This window comes from Thunnus thynnus, chromosome 24 (assembly GCF_963924715.1).
Source record: "Thunnus thynnus chromosome 24, fThuThy2.1, whole genome shotgun sequence".
Taxonomy (NCBI): Eukaryota; Metazoa; Chordata; class Actinopteri; order Scombriformes; family Scombridae; genus Thunnus; species Thunnus thynnus.
The window spans coordinates 14,799,738-14,821,141 of NC_089540.1; the positions used below are offsets into that span (position 1 = coordinate 14,799,738).

At 43.1% G+C, this 21,404-nt stretch overlaps 1 protein-coding gene across 5 annotated transcripts; it reads left to right on the plus strand.

Moving 5' to 3' along the window:
• Positions 1–99: 99 nt before the first annotated feature.
• als2b (alsin Rho guanine nucleotide exchange factor ALS2 b) lies at positions 100–21,035 on the plus strand. Of its 5 annotated transcripts, XR_010926086.1 has the most exons (35): positions 100–256; positions 675–749; positions 1,476–1,621; positions 1,846–2,801; positions 3,245–3,605; positions 5,611–5,785; positions 5,941–6,037; positions 6,135–6,212; positions 6,315–6,545; positions 6,878–7,049; positions 7,142–7,331; positions 7,432–7,497; positions 7,613–7,775; positions 7,922–8,053; positions 8,169–8,324; positions 11,526–11,596; positions 11,882–11,948; positions 12,449–12,651; positions 12,738–12,803; positions 12,893–12,991; positions 13,102–13,266; positions 13,366–13,477; positions 14,068–14,145; positions 14,279–14,412; positions 14,499–14,663; positions 14,797–14,914; positions 15,192–15,349; positions 15,627–15,743; positions 15,838–16,014; positions 16,106–16,163; positions 16,237–16,298; positions 16,479–16,628; positions 17,163–17,259; positions 17,742–19,388; positions 19,433–21,035. XR_010926086.1 is itself a non-coding variant. In XM_067583606.1 (34 exons), exons 2-34 carry the CDS (start codon positions 730–732, stop codon positions 17,778–17,780), a joined length of 5,079 nt encoding a protein of 1,692 aa, XP_067439707.1. In that variant the 5' UTR covers positions 100–256; positions 675–729; the 3' UTR covers positions 17,781–21,035. The 5 variants fall into 5 exon arrangements, 4 of the variants coding, with proteins under 4 accessions (XP_067439707.1, XP_067439708.1, XP_067439709.1 ...); XM_067583606.1 differs by having other exon boundaries at positions 17,742–21,035; XM_067583607.1 differs by having other exon boundaries at positions 8,196–8,324; positions 17,742–21,035.
• The last annotated feature ends 369 nt before the right edge of the window (positions 21,036–21,404 follow it).

A 21,404-nucleotide genomic window follows, 5' to 3' on the forward strand; every position in this document is an offset into this window, starting at 1 on the left:
GCAAAAATGACTGGTATATGAAAATGTTTCCTCTGTGTTGCACTATCACTTTAAGGCCCATTGTAGTCTCTTAATATCACTTCAGAGTGAGACCTCGCGTTCATAGACGATGTTCGGCGTTAGCGGCAGCTCACTGTGTCAACATTCAGAGACGAAAAACAACCGGCGGCATTTAGCTGCTAACCAAGTTAACGGACGTGTTTACTACCTGTTAGTGTGACTGTCTGCATTAAGGACTGGTGACAAGAAGCAGCTGGTAAGATGGACTCTTCATTTACGACAAGATAAAGAAGAAACACCTGTAGTTTTGGTTGCTGGTGGTTGGGCTAGTTAGCTGGATTGATTAGCTAATGTTAGCTAAGATTAACGTTAATACGTTATTTACCAGCAGTCAATAACAGATGGATACACCTGCCAGAGGTGACACATTTAACTACTCAATGCTCATTTTTAGGAGCATTTTGAGGAGTTTGTTACTAAACCAGCTCTACGATAAGTTTCTATTTGCTATAAATGATTTAAAACACACTTTCATTTTTGACATTTCACCTTGACGTCTTGTCTAAATATTTCCGGTGGTTATCTCAGGTTGTCATTTAGATAAACAGACTTCAGGTTAAGCATCGTGATGACTTTTTGTTTGCACTGACAGCTAAAAATTGATTGGATTGTAGGTTTCAGGAGTGACAGCATCAGTCTGACATGCTGATGGAGAAATAAAACCCACTGATGGAAACCCAGAGGAAGAGGTAGGTCCCCTTAAAAGTCCTCCTAAAGAGGATTCACACAGTTGCTTTCACACTCCCTGGCTGGCTGGCTGGCTGGCTGGCTGGTTGTGATCACCATGTGACATCGCCTACGGATTGAGTCGTGCACACTTCTGCTTTCACCCACAAAACATCTGTTGTTCAAATGTAATCCCGCACAGGAGAGAAAGAGAGAGAGAGAGAGGGGGGGGGCACCAAACACTGAGGGACCTGCTGGCAGTTTGTCTGCTTTGTCAGCCTCCCACACACACACACACCTCTCTGTCTCTAATCTGTCTCCTCTTCAGATCTTATAATTGTTCGTTTTTTTATGCACTTTCACTTCCCAATATTTGGGTTTGTTTCTCCTCAGTTTTGGTAAAAGAACGTCATGTTCCCATTTCCCAGAGATACATTTCTGCCTTCTAAAAGTAGAGTCAGCTCACAAAGTTAATAATGAGCAAACAGATCGGGTGAATACTCAATCATTTGGCATTTGATACTTCTGTTTTTTATGAGTCAAAGCCTGATATATCTTCCTCTGTGCTATAGAGCTCCGTTGCTGTCCAAAAACTCCAGTTTCCAGCTATTTTTAGGAAAATACTGATACTTATATTTGTGAGCTGTTTTAAGTGTTTACAACTACAGTAGGAACTAAAGTGCAACTATCAGCCTGATAAATGACTCTTAACTCTTCTCATTAATGTGACGGACTCATTGATCTCGCAGCTCTGGGGATGACTGCGGTGGAGAGCGAGGCCTGCTCCACACCTGGAAGGGCTACTCGTGCAGCATCACCCCCGAGAGGCTGCTCCTCCCCCGGCCCGTCCTTCAGGTCGCGCTGGGCACGCGGCACGGAGTTCTGCTGGTGGAAGGTCAGACTTCATTATCGTTGAGTTGGGAGGAAATTAGCATCAATTAGATATATGTCATTATTGATCTAGATAAATTCTGATACTTTGGGAATAATAATTCTTCAAAGGAGGTTTGCAATGATTTGGTTAAAGAATATTAAATAGTTCCTTCTAACTTTCAGCTTTTCCAGAACTGAGAAACCTTTGTTCCTCTTTGATTCTTGTGCTGTTGTTACTCACTTCAGGAGGACAGGTGTACAGTTTTGGGGACTTGCCATGGAAGCAGAGTCAAGTGCCCGAGCTGGCGAAACCCACCCTGGAGAGCGCGCTCAGTGGCCAGCGGGTGGTCGCCGTGGCAGCTGGGAGCTTCCACAGCGGGGCAGTGACGGAGGACGGTGGCGTCCACATGTGGGGGGACAACGGCGCGGGACAGTGCGGCCTGTCGAGCCTCAGCTCCGTCCCCAACCCGACTCCGGTCGCTCTGGTGGACTCTGACACCAGCCCTCCGCAGACGGTGCCGGTGCTGGAGCTGGCTTGCGGGCAGCAGCACACGCTGGCGCTCTCGGTCCAGCGGGAGGTGTGGGCGTGGGGAAGCGGTTGCCAGCTTGGCCTCAACGTCTCCGTCTTTCCTGTTTGGAAACCGCAAAAGGTCGAGCACTTAGCTGGCAGGTATGTACTCCAGGTGGCCTGCGGGGCCTCGCACAGCCTGGCTCTGGTGCGCTGCCTGGGCCCTCTGGACGTCCACCGGCCCCCCGTGGACAAATGCGGACAGTGTAACCAGCTGCTTTACACCATGACGGACAAAGAGGACCACGTCATCATCTCTGACAGTCACTACTGCCCGCTTGGCGTGGAGCTGACTGAGGATGAGGGCAGGCTGGAGGCGCCTGCTCTGACACAGGGGCTCAAAACATCCCCGTCCGAGCCGGTCCTCCCCTCTCAGACCTCCACCTTAGCTAATAACAGTGACCCCTCCCACCCACAGGACTTAGAGAAAGGAGACTCATCCTTAGCTAACGGAGCGCTCCCTGCCTCTGACTCTGACCCCTCGGCTGAGTCCGCAGATGGCGGCGGTGCCGTCGCGGGGGTCAAAAATTCACCCTATCCAGACGAGCAGGCCGTCAAAGATTACCTAAAGAAACTGTCAGACAACACTCAGGCAGAGCAGACGGCTAAAGCTGGAGGGCTGCACGCTCTGCTGGTGAGTTGGACTGTTTCCCAGATATAAAGATGACATGAACATCTAAAAATAAAAGCACTAATCTATCGCCGATTTGTATGAACGAAACAATCAGAACCAGCTGCTTTCTTTTCTCGCAAAACTGTCATCTGCTTCTGTTAAAACTTCTTACACTGAGAAAAGTATCATGTTTTTAGCTGAAGTCGGCTCTTCGTTAAGCACAAACATGCCTTTCTTAATGTGATGAAGACGCAGATGACAGTGTTTCCTTTTTTTAGATTCACAGATGCAAGTTTTTGGACTCTGCACCTCGTCAAAATATCCATTTTCTAACTGATGATTAGATTATTTACCTAAACAGTCAGAGAAGTTCCAACTTATCAGCAGTGCATGACGTGATACATAAACACGCTGTACTATAGTTCTCTCTCACTGTCTTTGTCACATTTGACTTTCTCTTCCAGCCTTCAACAGGAAGAGAAACAAGCTCTACGCTCAACAGCCTGGTGGCCTCCTGCGCTTCGGCGGTCGGCGAGCGCGTCGCCTCCACTTACGAGGCGTTGTCCCTTAAAAAGATGATGAACTTTTACCTTCCGTCGGGAGCGTCGAGGTCGGCGGGGATCACTGGGGCCGTACCCGGAGTGGGCGATAACACCACCGAGCGCGTCCGCCAGGAGGACTCCATGCAGGCCAAGAAGAGCTCCAGCACGGGTGACATCCGAGAGGAGGAGGCCGAGGGTCTCCGGCGCCGCCTCTCGCTCCCGGGACTCCTCTCACAGGGTAGATACGCTGTTCACCTCTTATCCTCCTCCTATACCTTGCTGCGTAAGTACGCCTTGCGCATGTGCAGGTCGATGTCGAGTCTGTGTTTGTGTGTTTGTGTGGTCGCTTCAGGCTTCTTCACCCTGTTTGTAAGCACGGCAAAGGTTTGTTCTTGTGTCACAGTCTTTTGTATTCTGTGTGTGTCGTCTCTCGTAGCAACAAAAAAATGATAAAAAAGGTCGTTTCTCGAGATATTGCGGAGTCATAATGATCTGAAACAAACTATTCTGACAAAGTATCGCATCACCATAACGAAACATAGCTTTGTTTCCTCATTAGTGTTTGAGAATGTGTCTCATTTGTACATTGAGTTAAAAGAGGGTTAGCCTGTCTGAATGGTTGCCTTTGTGTGATTTAAAAAAAAAAAAAGAACCGCAGAGGAATGCACAAAGGAATGCAGATTGATGTTTAGCCTCTAATTGAGTTAATCTGCCTCCACCAGAGCAGTCAGAGGTAATAGAGGGCGAGAGGTTGCGGTCAGAGCGTCTTTCAATCACCTTTTCTCTGCCTGACAGAGTGTTTCAGTGATCTAAGAGACATCAGAAGCTGATTTAATACAACAGAAGGAAGGTTTTCGGGTGTGAAGACAGAGGAAGAAAGTCTGCTGAGACGTGTCTAAGCTACTCTGTGACTCCGAGCAGGATGAGCGGACTTTACCCCCTTCATATCCCCCGTATCTTGTCATTCCGTTTGGACAACCTGACATCATTTGCTCTGAGTTTCATCATCTGTTTTTAAACCGACCTCTCGTGGGTTTTTACACGGATGTCAATTTTCTGAGACTGAAAGATCAGATTGGATGAGGAAACCGGATCCTGAAAACTCTCAAGCAAGTAAAAAAACTTTTTGTTTGACTGTCAAACAAAGTTTATATCAACCAGACGCTGTCAACAAATAAGCCACCAGCCAAAGTCTTGACATACAGACTGGATAACAGTGATTTATGTGTGCTGAATTTCTCTAAAATAAGTTGTAGCTGTGAGGAGTCTTGACTGGGCTGCTATTAGTATTACTATCATTATTATTATTATTATTATTATTGTTATTATTATTATTATTAGTATTATTATTAGAGGCTCGGTTCAGCTGTCAGTTTACTTTTTTTGTCCTCGTCCTTTGGGCCACCAGATGGCGCCCTGCTGGAGGCCATGAAGATGTGTGTTTGTGTTTATTTCTGGCAACGTGATTCCAAAAGAGGAAATTATTATTTATAATATTGTGTCCATCAGTCTTATAGTTTCCAGCAATGGAAAAGACATTAATAAACACCTCATCAGGATCTGAAAGGAAAGTTTTTGGAGTTTACTGTCAAAAAGTTGGAATTAGTCTAAATGATGAATGACTGAATGAAACATCTCATTGTTTGCATTATACTGTTTTTACAGTGATATCAGGGTCTAAAAATGGTTTAAAGAAATTGAATAATAATGATTTGTGCTTCCAAACAACATAAACACATATAAAAAAGCTTAAATGATAAACTGAGATGTTACTTAAAGTAACAATAAATATCACTAAATGATGTCAAGGAGCAAAAAGTTTCTCTCTGGAAAAAACAAGTAGATTCTCTTTCGTGTTGTCAGCCTCTGTCTCCTGTATCTGTATCAGTGTTTGCTGCGTCTGCTGCCTGCAGGCTTCTGCTCATTGTTTGTCTGCTGTGTGATCGCATGTTTCTCTGTTTGACATGACCTGGCTGATGTGAGCTGGACGTCGCTGCTGTCTCTGTGCCCTCATTTGATAACACACATTGATTTGTTCTGCTGAACTTTGCACCTGAGGTTCATTCAGGTTACTTTTCATCGTTTAAAAACATGTCAACATTTAAGAGACACATACCAACGAAGAGGTTTATACAGAAATATGTCACCTCACACTTATTCTCTACTGTTTCACTAATAGCATGAGCTAATGTGAGGCCTTCAGTAAACAGACAAGCAGATTCACTCACGCTTTAAAGTAGAGACATAAAGTAAAAGACATTCAGGAATACTCTTTTCTTTCTAAAAAGTGTCCCCGCGGCTGCTGCGTAAAGCCGGTCGTCCCAGGATGCGCGCCGTGGCTCTCACCCCACTGGGAGGGGCGGTCCCCGAGGCCCAGGAGGTGCTGCCCACCCTGCAGACGGAGGTGTGGAGCTGGGGCCACGGCGAGCACGGACAGCTGGGCCACGGAGACAACCTGGCCAGGTAGGACGAAAAGATGTGATTAAAACGGGAAGAAAAGAAACAAATATGAAAGAAACGGAAGTGTAAAAGCAATAAAACGTCTTGATATTGTTGATTTGTTGTCATTCATAAGATGTTATTTGTTTTTGACAGAAGTGTCGTGTGTCTGTTTGCAGATTACAGCCGCTGTGCATCAAAAGTCTCAACAATAAGGAGGTGGTGCGAGTGGCGGCCGGCGCTCACCATTCCCTCGCTCTGACGGCCCAGTCGCAGGTCAGTGGACAGCTTCCTGTCACAGCTGTCTGTGTGTTTACTTCACATTGTTTGTTTTTGATACTCTTATAATCTTATATTTCTGTATGTGTCTCAGGTGTTCTCATGGGGAAGTAACAGCTCTGGTCAGCTGGGTCATATGGAGTCACCCAGTACAGTCCCCCGTCTGGCCAAGGTGAGGAAACATCGTTTTTATAAAAACACACACACACACACACACTTAAAGCCTTGAGCTTCATCTGATACGACACCGACTCCTCTCTGCCTCCACATCCAGATGTCAGAGGGTATCCGTGTCTGGGATGTGAGCGCCGGAGAGAGACACACCCTTCTGCTGGCTGACGGAGACTGCATCCAGCCCATCATTTATTACAGCGGACAGCAGGTAAAGGAGGGGACGGAGGAAAACCACGCCAAGGAGACGGGACAGCAGGAGGAAGAAGAGGAAGGAGAGCAGCGGGTGGGAGGTTACACCCAACAGCCTGTACTGCTCCCCTTCTGCATGCATGTAAGAAAACTCATAACATAACACACACTGCAAAAAACACAAAACAAACTGTAAACAGTGCTGAAAACAAACAGTTTTATGCATAAAATTGGGACACTACAGTATTTCTGTGGGTTTTTAAACCAAAACCTGCTTCAAAGATGGTTAAAAAAAAGAAGAAATATGCACATAAAAAGAAGTGTGAATGATGCAGAAACCTGCTGGACTGAAATATTTGTTTATGTAAATCTGGACAACAAAATTATATACAGTATCATATAGTATGTAGTTGTTTTTTGTGAGTTACTAGTGAGTTACTAGTGAGTGTGTGTGTGTGTGTGTGTGTGTTCCAGCTGGGTTATGTGAGCAGTGTGTTTGCGGGCGGCCGGCGGTGCGTGGCGCTCTCCGACAGGAACGTGATGGGCTTCATCGCCAGCCTCCACGAGCTGGCGTCAGCTGAGAGAAAGTTCTACTGCAAACTGTGTAACATCAAGACGCAGATAATTCGCCCCCTGCTGGAGCTCGGTAAGAACGACACACATAGAGGCGGGAAAAAAAAGATTAACAACACAACAGGAAACGATAGAAGTTAAAGCTTCGACTTTGTGTCTCTTCAGAATCTCTGAGCTCAGCTCTGGGTCAGGTGACCTTCGGTCTCCTGCAGACGCTGGCCGGCAGATTCAGCCTCATGTGTCACCTGACCGGGCAGCACGCCGCCAGCCTCACCTCCAACCTGCGCCGCGGCCGCGACGTCAAGAGCCTGCTCATCCTCGACCACGCTGACATCTTCCTCGACTCTTATCACGAGTACGCGTCCACAGTCACGATACAAATGTGTCATGAGTTTGATTATTTGAAGGTGTCAAAACAAAATAACACTGATTCTAATCTCCTCTAATCCCTCAAGATACTGCATCGCTCTGGGCAACTTCCAGGTGATGGGAGGTTTCCAGGCCCTCACCAAACCCTCGCTGTGAGTACAAACTGTGTGGCAACAGCTTAAACCACAATCATCTGATGGGAAACAAGCAGATAATCAACAGCTGTTAAGTAGGATTTTTAGTGATCGGTGATCATTTCCTCTACAGAGATTTCTTCGGGAAGAGTCCCGAACTGCTCCAGAGGCTGGCAGAGTGCAGCGAGGAGAACCCCGCCATGGCCGACCTCCTGGTGGCACTCTTCTGCCTCCCGACGCGCCACCTGCACGAATACGGACGGTTGCTGCTCAAACTGGCCACCTGCTTCGAAGTGGTAGGTGAATAAAACACAAGCGACAGTCGCTGGATGTTTTATTTACCATTATTGATCCCTTTAGTGTTATATTGGTTTCCTTTTATGTTATATTTCTTTTGGCTGAACCTCACTGCATGTCTGACGGTAAATATTTGTGTTGTCAGAGCTCCAGTGACTATCAGAGGCTGCAGGACAGCTGCTCCAAGTTTGAAGCTTTGGTTCTTCAGCTGAAGAGAAAAAGGAAGGAAGCAGAATACACCTTCCACTTCTGGAAGAGTTTCCCCGGCAAGATGACGGTAAACTCGATCAACATTTGTGTTTTTGTGTCCTTTTCATTTTCCAACCAAGTGTATCTTTCATAACGAGCCCTCAAGGTGTCACATGATACACGTATGGTGTCGCATGTTATAGCTGAATGGCGTCTTTGTGCGTCGTCAGGACTCCCTGCGGAAGCCTCACCGCCGGCTGATCTGCGAGAGCAGCAACAAAGCCCTGACCCTGCAGAACGCCGGGAGGTTCTCCGTCAACTGGTTCATCCTTTTCAACGACGCTTTGGTCCACGCGCAGGTCAGCTCCACACACACACACACACGCACACACACACACACACGTTCTTCTTGGTTCAACTCTCTCATATGAAGCCCTTCATATTTTAGACACTGTAACCTGGTGTGTTTCAAGCGTTTGTGTGTGCTTGCCTCCGTGCTGTCAGGGCGTGGCGCCTTGTAAAAATCTTGTAAGTATGCAGTCAGCAGCAGATCTCAGCGCAGCGACCCCCCCCGCCACCCTTCATCCCCCTGTCCCACCCCTCATCCTCCTCTGTGTGTGTGTGTGTGTGTGTGTGTGTGTGTGTAGGGCTTAGGGCTCTGTGTCAGAGAATTAAACCCTGTGATTCACACGTAAACACACAACCTGTAGATCAGTTCAGGCTGCAGCAAACAATTGTGTTAATATTTATTAATATGCAGAATATTTTCTTGATTAATCATTTTATCTGTAAAATATCAGAAAATGTATATAAATTGTCTGTTATAATTCCTCCAGCCTGAGCTCACTTTTTCAAATGTCTTGTTTTGTCTGATCAACAGTCTAAAGATGTTCAGTTCACTATCATGTGCGACACATTTGAGAAACTGGCAGCAATTAACGTTTGAGATTTTTGCCAATTAATCTTCTGTTGATCAACTAATCGATTATTGCAGCTCTGAAGTCATAGCTGGACATTCATGGGACACATAAACATGAATGAGGCTGAGCCAGTGATGACAGACTTATAGTTTGTTTTGCATTAAGCAGGATAAATAATTAAAGCTAGTGGCAGTGTAGTACTTACATACTATGTTCACACTCTCCTAATTCAGTCAAACAAAGACTCGTAAGCCAAAGTTAAGCAGCAGTGAAAACTCAAGCTGTGCAGCCAAACATGATTAAACCCACAGAATGTTATTTCCAATTCTAGTCGGGTCCCAAAAGTTTCCCAATGACACCACAAGACATGAAAACATCTTTCCAAAGATGCACAAGACATCTAAATATTTCCACTTGATGGAAACATACAAAATACGTTTTATACTGTCAGACAATGAAGAATACTGATACTGAAAGATGACATTCATAAGCTTTAAGCTACTTTAAAGTGCTTTTAGTGTATTTATAGTTTTATTTATAAAACCCAAAATCACAAGTTTGTTTCAGAGGTTTTTACAATCAACACATAAGAGCAGAGTTACTCCAAAAAAATGCACTGAAGAGCGATTGTTGCAGTTTCAAGCTTTCACTTTTACTTCTGTTTGCTCCGCTCTGCTTGCTCCTGATGATACTTAGAAAGTAAAATTCAAAGCTTGCAACAACGCCTTTGGAGTATCTTTACTCTTTCTATCTGTTTTAAATATGAGCAGATCTCCTGGTTTGTACAACACACAGATATCTCCAGTGATACTCAGCCCTATCCCCTCCACCCTCTGCCTGCTCTCTACCTGAAGGACACTGCATGGAAGGATGAACTGACTGTAACCGAGGCTCAGTGGGTTTTATACATCACTGTTCATGCTACAGTTACTGTAGTCATTGGAAATTCAACAGAGAAACACAGAAACCCGCTGACGTGACGATCCTGTCACTTATATATAAATATATATCTGGCTGTAGGATCTGAAAGGATACAATAATCACTCATTTAGCTGAAATACTGATTCTATCCTTTCAGTTTCTATGATCACCAACACCTCTCCGAAGCAGTTTCCTTCCCTCTCTCCCTGTTTGTCTCCCATTTCTCTCTTTCTATTTGCATTTCTGTCCATTCCTCCCTCTCTCCTCCAGTCTGTCATGTGGTTTTTTTCCTGCATCTGTCAATGTCCCCCCCTCCCCCCTCTACTTCCTGACCGTGTGACTCCTGCCTTGACTCACTCTCTTTCTGTCATTGTTTGAACAACCAGAAAACGTCAGGGCTCTGTACCGTTAAATGGTCAAATCTGAGAAAGTAGCATTTATAACTGACAGGAACAGACTGCCATGGTCCCGGGCGTCATGTGATGTGGCGTCGCTGGGAAAGAGCATGTAGACATGTTGTCTTGCATGAGTGACTCAAGTGTCCTTAAAGTTAATCATGAACAAAATGCAAGTTTATTCAGAATTAGCCTGAATGTGTTCGCCGGCTTTAAATTTAACTTTTTATTGTAGCAGCCAATTGTAAAAGCCTGAATAAATCTAATACATAAGTAATAAATAAGTTATTTACTGGAAAAACTGACCTATAAGAGCAGCTCTGAAGTGATCACATGATAAATATTGTTTCTGCTTGGAGAGGAGCAGCCAATCAGACGCAAAGATTTAACCTTCCTCTCATTGTTGATTCTAGTAAAAAGTCTTTATATTTTCCCAGTGATGTGATTCTCCAAAGTCCTATAAGCAGATATCATAATATTTTTCAATAAAATCTTGAATATTTCTTGTAGCAATAAACACATAAAATAACACATAGTCTGAAACTATATAAGTAGGAGTGAAATCAAAGGAAAATGTCCTAAAAACATGGAGGAAAGTCTGCTGCTGGTAGAGGAAGAACATCAGAGAAACATATTATAATATAACACAGGGAAGCTACAACTACAGTGACAAATCCAGACTAAACAGCTGCATTGAGACTTAAAACAAGATTAATATCAACTTTATTCTTGTCATCTGTACCACTGAATGAAGGGAAAAAACAGCAGCTGCAACTGTTCAGCTAAAATACATACAGTGTTGCTTCAGATAAGTTTGTTGGTAAAAATAAAAGTGAAGGATTGTCACGTTTGTCTTTTGCTTAAATCCACAATTTTTTTTTTTGTACACACCAAAAAGAAGAAACTGAGATGTAGGAATATATAAAAATTCTGCTGACTGGTGATGTATTTAAATAAAAAATAAATTAAAACTTATAATTTTAAGTTAAGTTAAGCTCTGCTTTAAATGCTAAAACCTTCAGAGTGCAGTAGTTTTATTGTAGAATCTTGTAGAAATGCAAATCTGTGCATTTTTCTTGTTTATTATGAGTGATTTGCTGATAGAAACTCTATAGTTCACCTGCTGTTTGTGTGTTATAGAAACCTTCTGGGTTTTTTCATAGCAGGCAGGCTTGTGTCACTGTCAGATGTGTCATTAAAATAATAATGTTCCCTGTTTCTGTCTCTTTATAAACACTCACTCTTTCTCTTCTTTCTCTTTCTCCTCCTCCACTCTTCATGCTTGTGTCTTTTTTTTTATTTATTCATCTCTCCCCTCCTCCAGTTCTCCACCCATCATGTCTTCCCGTTGGCCACGCTGTGGGTGGAACCAATCCCAGAGGAGAACACTGGCCTGTGAGTCTGACCAGCAAAAATACACATTTTTTAGGGGGAATTATTGACAAATAACTTCCAAATTGCAGAAAACCTTTTTTATCATTATAATTATACAATATATCATTTATATTATGCAGCTTTTTTAGTTTTTGCTTAATCTTGTTCATAATTATGTATAATGTATAATGTTGCTGATACAATATTTAGATCCAGTCACAAAATGACCTTTTAAATTATGTGAAATTTGAAATGTACAAATGGATTAATGTATGTATTTGTTCCTGTGTGTGTTTGTGTGTGTAGATATGGGTTAAAGGTGATCACACCAGAGGAGACGTTCACCCTGCTGGCCTGCTCTCCCATGGAGAAGGTAGACTAACTTTAAGTGCTTCTGACTGGATAAAATAAATAGTTTGCTAGCCAAGCGTGTTGCTTAATAAAGGCATTAAAGGAGCTCTAATCTTATATTAACAACAGATCACGTGACAACTTTTATGTGAAAGCTCGCAGTAATAAATCAACAGAGAATTATCACCTGACAGGTTCACCACAGTTTTACAGACATTTTAGCGTCTTTCAGCGAATTGTTTTGATCTGCAGCTTCACTGTTCAGCGACCTTTTCTACCACATCAGGCAGAGAAAAAGCTCCAAATCCACTGGTGAATATAACGGAGCATTTAGCAGCTAAAGAGGCAGATATTTCCAACAGGAGAACAAAAACAAAGCCAAAGGAGAGTAAATGTTGTATTTACAGCCACCATGTGGACAGAAACACGACTCTAAATGAACTGCTGGACGTGTAAATAAGCAACTGTCTGCTAACAAACTTCAGTTGCAGGTTTAATTTCAGTGTGTTTATTTATTTGCAGGCCAAGTGGCTTCGCTCCATCAACCAGGCGGTGGACCAGGCGCTGAACGGGGCGGGGCAGGACACGGCGTCTGTCAGCTCGGGGACGGGGCAAAAGTTAGAGCCTCCCATCTCCAGGACCGCCTCCTACACTTTTTACAAGGACGGTCGGCTGAAAGAGGCGACGTATGAAGGCCGATGGCTGGCCGGCAAACCCAACGGCAGGTAGGACACGCAAACTGTTAATCTGCACTTCCAGGAAGTATTTCAGATATTGATATTAATATGTAAAGTGATTGTTTTTTTTTCAGGGGAGTGTTAAAGTGGCCTGATGGGAGAATATACACCGGGGAGTTCAAGAACGGACTGGAGGACGGGTGAGTGTTAGTCATCAAAATCAGTCATGAGATGATGCACGAGTTTGTCTTCTTCTATCCTCTTTATTGATGTATCTGTGTCTGTTTAGTTTTGGTGAATTTGTGGCTCCCAATAAGACGCTGAACAAGAACGATCACTATCAAGGTCACTGGAAGGATGGGAAGATGCACGGCTTGGGGACATACAGGTGAGAATGTGTTTGAAATTAAAAATCTGAAAGAAAAATGTACAGAAATCTGCTGTTGGACACACAATGTTAAAAAGAGTAAAGCAGGCCGTCTTTCCCTCGGTCTGCAGGTATGCCAGCGGCGAGGTTTACGATGGATCCTTCCAGGACGGCATGCGGCACGGCCACGGCATGCTGCGCAGCGGCAAGCTCAACACCTCGTCCCCCAGCGTCTTCATCGGCCAGTGGCTCCAGGACAAGAAGACCGGCTACGGAGTCTTTGACGACATCACCAAGTACGCCTCCATCAGTTTATAATAGTTTATCTGATGCTTCTATTCAGAGCAAGTTTGGCTGTTTAACTGAGAGCTTTGTGTGTGTTTTTTTCCCGTCAGAGGGGAGAAGTACATGGGCATGTGGCAGGATCATCTGCGGCAGGGCACCGGGGTCGTCGTCACCCAGTTTGGTCTTTACTACGAGGGAGTCTTCAAAGACAATAAGATGATGGTGAGGCTGGCAGGACACAAGCATTTCTGTCTTCATTCATCTTCATTGGGATGGTTCGGGAAGTTTTTGTAAGGAAAATAGAGGAGAGAAAGATCCAAAGTGTCAAGTTTTTGATTCTTTTAGATTTCTTGATTGTTTTTAGAAAAGTGATGATGGTCGTTCTTCTCCAAAGTGTCTAAAAGATTTGACAAATTTACAACCAAGATGGTCATAAAGAGGAATAATGAGTTCACTAGAAAACAAAATTATAAAATGAAGAGAGTAGAAAAAAGCCAAACTGAAAAAAATGCATGAAAAGGCCTTAAAATAGAAGATATGAAACACTTTCGACCCAGTTTAATCATCACAGATTAAATGATAACATTCAATAGTGTGTTTCTGAGCATATTTCTGCCTCAAAATCACAAAATCTTTTGCATAAGAGCTGTTTTATACTTGATATTTACTCTTACTGGGTCTATACAGCTTTAGAAAAACTTCACTTCCCAACTTCTAAATGCTGGAGTGTCATTTAAGATACAGAGGACAAGTAGAGGAGGACATTTGAGAGAGAAGAAGGGATTGAAGAGAAGGATTTTCTTTCCTTTTAGGGCACTGGGATCCTCCTGTCAGAGGATGACACCACATACGAGGGCGAATTCTCTGACGACTGGACCCTTAATGGAAAGGTGACTAATGAGCATCCAGACACACACACACAATGAACAGATATGTGTCAAAAGTACATAAATCTTTTAACCGACATCACTAAATGTGGATTAACACAGTGGAAACTAAACATACTGATTGGCTGCCCCTCAGGGTGTGCTGACGATGGCGAATGGTGACTACCTGGAGGGCTCGTTCGGCGGCGAATGGGGCTCCGGCCTGAAGGTGACCGGCTCCTACTTCAAACCTCACCTGTTCGACACGGACAAGGAGAAGACTCACGCCGTGTAAGCTACAGAGTCTCTGAAACGTTCAGAAAAAGTTTCTTTGAACTTTTTAGTTATACTTTTCCTTTTCGTGCGTGACGTGGCAGGAAGCTGGGGCGTCTGTGTGTGTGTGCGGAGGATAAGTGGCAGGCGGTGTTTGATGAGTGTTGGAGTCAGCTGGGCTGCGAGGCGCTGGGCCAAGGAGAGAACTCGAAGGCGTGGGAGAACATCGCCGTGGCGCTCACCACCAGCCGACGGCACATCGAGCACAGGTACATTTTCTACCTTTAGTTTCTTCCTCTCAGCAAATAAAAGTAACCAAACCACAAGAATGACTGAGTATAAATCACCATAAAAGGAATTTCAACCCCGTTACCACTGATATTTTCAATATCTGTGTGTCAGTCCGGAGCTGTTGTCTCGGACTCACAGCAAAACTCTGGAGAGTTTGGAGGTCATCCCACAGCACGAAGGACCCATCACCATGGAGAGATATGACTCCATCCGCCTTTACCTCATCAAGGTGAGCTCACCCGCCGCTCCCTCCCTCCAGAACCTTGACGGCTGATAAACGACTGAAACCAACAAGTTTAGGCCTGATCTCTGGAGGTTTGATTTCCATTCAAGTCATGTGTAGCAGCTGTCGTCCTCTTCTGATTGGTCTCCTAATAATCACAGCATCTCTAATTATAACCATCCCAACATTAAAGCAAATGAGACACCTGAACGGACTTAATGAATCTAATTCTATTAAAGAAATAGCAGTGAACGTAAAAAAAACAACATTTTCACTCCTCCAGGCGTGCGACACCCCCCTGCACCCGCTGGGCCGGCTCGTGGAAACCCTGGTGGCGGTCTACAGGATGACCTACGTGGGCGTCGGAGCCAACCGTCGACTCCTGCCTCAGGCTGTCAATGAGATCAAGTCTTACCTCTACCGCATCTTCCAGATCGTCAGGTAGTCTGCAGACAATAACATACTTTTTAATTTAGAATATATGAAATAGAGTAAATCAGCAACTCTTTGACTGATTGTTTGAGCATTATAGATATTGATTAATTGATCAAGTAAAGCAATAAATGAGTTTGAGAGGTCAACAGGTAAACAAGGATATAAACCAGCCTCATAACCAGTGTATTCATTGGATGTATCATGCAGAATTAAAAAAAAAGAAGCTAATTTTTGATATTTAACTCTTTGCAGTCATTAATTTAATATCATAAATGCTGTGTAGGTTTCTGTTCCAAGACCTGCCAGAAGAGGGCGGTGTGATCCCAGAGCCGACCACCAACGTCCAGGACGAAACAGAGCCGGGCTCCACTGATGCCCAGCTGGACTCACCAAAGCCGAGGTACAGACCAGACAGCGTCCCCGTTGAAGCTTTGGGGGTCAAATGAACCTCATTAATCTTTCCTGTGTGTCTCCCCCCCCCCTCCTCTCGTCAGCCGTGTGGTGAGCAGCTCGGCTCTGCTGCTTCCTGTCCTCCTGCCTCGTCTCTACCCGCCGCTCTTCACCCTCTACGCTCTGGACAAGGAGAAAGAGGATGACGTGTACTGGGAGTGTGTCCTCCGCCTCAACAAGCAGCCTGATCTCGCTCTGCTGGCCTTCCTGGGCGTCCAACAGTACGTCAAACACAACAACTGAACATCAGAGTGAAGCTTCATTTTTCTGTTCTGTGTGAAAATCTTTTGTTTTGTTTTGTTTTTCTTTCAGGAAGTTCTGGCCTGTTTCCATCCCCGTCTCCATGCCCGCGCCAGGAGAGAAGCAGCAGGTAGAGTTTTTTTGTGAAAGCACAGATCACAGATTTTCTGAGCCGGTGTCAAACTAACATTTGCCTCCTCCAGGTTCTCTCCAGCACTAAAGACGCCTGCTTTGCCACCGCAGTGGAAACACTACAGCAGATCAGGTAAACACCACGTTAAGGTTTGATCTTCAATAAACTCCACATGGACATTTGATGGTTAAAACAGTTCAGTTTGAGCCTGAGACGTTTGTAGATTTGCTGTTTTTATTCGCTATAATGAAGAAACTTGCAGTTGATTTACAGATAAATCATGTTTCTTTGTTGTTTCTTGTTTGTTTGCAGCACAACATTCACCCCGTCAGACAAGCTGCAGGTGATCAAACTGACCTTTGAGGAGATCACGCAGGAAGTGCAGTCGCTGCTGAAGCAGGACTTCCTGTGGTCCATGGACGACCTCTTCCCCGTCTTCCTCTACGTGGTGCTGCGTGCTCGGTCAGCCCCGAACAAAAACACACACACACACACATATATATATAACGAGGATGAGGCGAGAAAGAGAATATTTTATTGTAGGTTGATGTGAATACTGATAGAAACAAAAAATAACTTGATCACAGGGTTGTAACATAAAACACACCGGGTCTGAAATATGAGGTTTAACGTTAGAGAAAACACATCTGCAGCAATCAGTCACTTAATTCATTTGTCGAGTGAAAGAAAATTATATTCTTTACTATTTTAATTATTGCAAAAATGCCAAACATGTGATGGTTCCAGGTTCTCAAATGTGAGAATTCACCACTTTTCTGGGTCTTACATTATAGTAAACTGAATATTTTAGACAAAACATTTGATAATGTGACCTTGTGCTGTACATTTTTTACTGTTCTCTGATGTTTTATAGACCAAACTATTAACAGCTCAATCAAGAAGATAATTGGCAAATTAATCGATAATGAAAATAAACATTAGTTGCAGAATCTCTAAATCTCATGAGACTCTTTTGTTTTGTTTTTTTGTCCTCAGAATCAGGAACCTCGGGTCAGAGGTCAGTCTGATCGAAGACCTGATGGACCCCTGCGTCCAGCACGGAGAGCACGGAATCATGTTCACCACGCTAAAGGTGACAAACACACACACACACACACACTCTGACACAAACACACACAGCAACATGTCCTCTAGTTTCCTGTGATTTCCTAGAAAGGATGTTTGGTAGCGATGACAGGAAATGGAGGTGTTCATTTACACCATGGATGCATGACGTCAAAAAAGTTTGACTTCTAGGAAATTATATATCCGTAAAACATCATTACCACACACAAAATCTCAAAACACAGGTCAGGGATTTCCAGATGTTGAAAATTTTGGGAATAACATACAGTTTTAGGGTAAAATATGGAGGCTGTGTTTGTTTTTCCCTCCTTTTTCTAACACACACGTTTTGAAAGAAGATCTACTTTCCTTTGAGGATTTATAAAATCATTAACCCCACTTGTATCTTTACTTTAACTCTTTTTCTGAAAGTCTAATTAAGATGAAACTCAACACACACATCCAGCTGAGATATTAAATCAGCTTCCTGTGTTTCCTCTCCACCTCCAGGCCTGTTACTACCAGATCCAGCATGAGAAGATCCATTAAGGCGGCTGTGGTGTTGGTCCTCAGTGATCTGCATGCTGCTGCCGCCCTCCCCTCCCCACCACTCCCCACCACTCCCACACACACCAGCCAATCACAGGGCCAGGATCATCCAGATCCAGGAATGACAGATGTGTGCAACAGCCAACGGGAGGCGGAGGATCATACGAACAGGTTGCAGGCAGCTCCATCTGCTGCTGCTATGGAGACGGGAACACCTCCCCCCTCTCTGACACGTACACACACACACACACACACACACACTCTCTGCGGAGCTCTTTGCCCTTTCAGCAACCCCTCACAGCCTCTTATCCACAGATCATGAAGGTACATATGTGAATATACTGCCAGAGATGAGCCACTTCATACCGTCCAGTGTAAAACGGTTACATAAGTCCATAAACGTCCTGTGGGGAATCCTGACGTGGGCGGCGTTGTTACCTGGGAGGGAACTGAAGCTTCATACCAGTGTTTTGTGTTTTTCTAAGTGCCAATAGGACTGGGGTTTGTTCTCCGGTGTCTCTGCAGTTCACAGCGAGCACATCTGGTGACACAAACCTCTTTTTTTTTTTCTTTTTTTTTTTTTCCATCAGAAGAATTTTTCCAGCATGAAAACCAACTTTTATTTTGACAGAGTGAGAAGATTCGTCTACTCACCTGACGCCCACATGAAGAAACTGACAAAGACATGGAGACGCATGTCGCTTGATGAGCCTGACAGACTTTTTATTTTGTGTTGGCTGAGACAGACGTTTGTTTACAGCTAGGTTTGATATTGTATTTATACACAACAAATCATATACAGCATGCATAGAGGAAATGCAAACTAACTCGGCTATAACTCTAAATGATAACGTTTTCCTCTTCTAACACCAGCTGGCAGCCAAACACACAGTTAAATGTTGTTAGCGGCTAAATTAGCCATCTTTTGGCAGCCAAACAGCTACTCTAGCTTTCCATTTTAAGAAGTAGTGTCGCTGGGAGAAGAGTTCAGTCCAGTGTGACTTTAAACTGACACCATGACTTGTTTCTGAACATCCAGATGAAGAAACGTGTCTTCGTTGAACTCGATAAACACACATTCTGACTCTTGCAGTATCGTAGACGTTTATCTTCCTGACTTTAAAAGAGTCAAAGAGTCAAATCATAGATGCAAAACTAGTCCTCTTTTCCTTCATGTGTTAGTAAAAGCTTTGCAGAAACAGACAAAATAGCTAAATACAGTTTTAAAAGATGCTTTCAAAGACAATCTGAACACAACTTGTGTGTTTCTGAGCAAAGTTTTCAGTATTAATGAATTTTTCGAGCGGGTAGGTACACAGGTCTGCAAAATCTGAAAAAGTAGGGGGTTTAAATTAGGATCAGAAAAGTCTAAAACAGTGTTGAAATATATTTTTCTTCAGTCTCACTACACATCGTTGCTTTCCAATGAAAAAAACATGTTTCTCCAAATACGCTGATTTACATTTTCTCAGATAAAATGAAGGATTAAGTTCTCTTTTATGTTGCAAAACCCCTCTCCTCCTTCTCAAGCTAAATAAACCATTTAAAAACTGTCAGAAAACTGGAAACACGACGATTTCTATCTCCTGAAAAGTCGACATGTTGGAGGTGCATTGTTTTCTTTACGAATGTTCTCCTGTTGCGGTGTTTAGCGTTGTGAACGGCAACCTGATCGTCAGTATGAATCTTTTAACAGTGTTGAAGGAGAAGAGAAATTTGAGCTGAGATCTTTTTTTTTTCTTCCGCTGCCATCCAGTATAAAGTGGACAACAGTGTTCAGTGCAGACAACACATCTGTGATTAGTTTAAACATCATTTGATGGTCTTATAATATCCACAAAACCTTCCTGATCTGTAACACAACGAGTGCAGGAGGTTAAATTTCAGATTCTATTTCCTGTCGGCTTAATGCAAACATGTTATTATAGACGTAAAGCTCAAAGCGCCATCTGCTAATACGAACTGTTCTTTTTTTAAACCATTTACGCCACTAACTGTCAGACATTGTCGCTTATTTCTGGTTTGCGTCACACATGCCAGTTTATAAAAAAAAAAAAAAAAAAAGGGCTTAAGAGGGATTCAGAGGATGACCGAGCCTTTTTTTTTTTTTTTTTTTTTTTGATACCGCAGCTTTTGTTTCCTCCAACGGTTGAACAATAGAAGAGCCAGTGGATCAGAGGCCTCTTTTGAAGGGAGAATATTTAGGTGGAGCTGCAGGATTTTCAAAATAAAGCAGAGTTATAAGAAATTGGTGTCAGACGGTTAAAAGAAGTTAAAGCTGCTGATGCTAACTGCAGCTTGGCTTTTGCTATTAAACTTTAAATATAAGTTCAAGGTTTGCTGAGTGCAGCTTGGTCTCATAATTACGTTTTTTTTTATACATTTCCTTAAAATGGAAACAAAAATCACTGACGCAGTACTACGAGGTTATTTTTCCCACACATGTGATTCAGTTAACGGCTCAGAAGATGTTGTTTTTAGCTCGATACTGCAGCTAAAATAAGTGTATTACCATTTTAAACTGCACATCTCTCACACTTTAGTGACTTTAGAAGGACTGTGATCACACTCGCCCCTCCCTCATTATGAGCTCTTGTTACCACGGAGACCGTATGTGCCTGACACTTCAAAAAAAAAAAGTGAAGCAATATTGTCTTTGTAACTGAGGAGTTCATCCCAAAAAAAACCCCAAAACATTCCCAAGATCATCTGTTTTTTGTTGTTTTTTTTGCATCTGTCTTGTTCACTCTGTTGTAAAGATGTGATTTTTGTGATTCAACTGTGAACATTTCACTAAAGCTCCTCGTAACACACAGTCTGAAGGCTGACATTAGTTGCTGCTGCCACTTAAAACGAAGGACAAAAATAATGTTTTTTCCTTGTCGACACAACTGATGAAGCCGTCGCAAACTAAACTTAGAACATGACGTTTTAAAGCTCGCACCCCAACTGACTCCTGGACATGATTATTATAAACTGAAGACAATGTTCATAACTGACTGGTGAACTGACTGTACCTCAACACCTGTTTACTATGAAAACACCACAGATGGGCTCATACTGTTGCATTGTGTGTGTAAAAAGAAATAATAACTGTCAATGGACTTTGGTGTTTACTAGTTGGCGTTTTTTTTTTTTTTTTTCAGCTGGCTGACGTTACAACCACCTGTGTGTCTTTTACATGATGTCAAATGTATTGTACCTTTTAAATAATAATAACAAAGGGCAATAAACTCATTTGATGGATGTTGTTAACCAATCAGACCTGATTATTTTAATACGGTTGCTACAGAAACGTCGGGAAAATGAACTGTAATGTGTATTTTCATAATTGAATAATTGTTTCAGTCATTTATGAAGCAAAAATAGTTAAAACATGGCAAAAGTTCTCTGGTTACAGCTTGTCAAATGACAGGATTTACTGCTTTCTCTGTTTTATATAATTGAAAATTGAATTTCTTTGAGTTTTGGACTTTTGGTCGAACAAAACAACAATTTGAAGATGACACCTTGGACTTTTGGAAGTTGTGATGGGTGTTTTTTTCAATATTTTTTAGATTTAACGATCAAACAAATAAAAAAAAAGAATCTAGAGGTTAATTTATGATGGATATAGTTGTACTG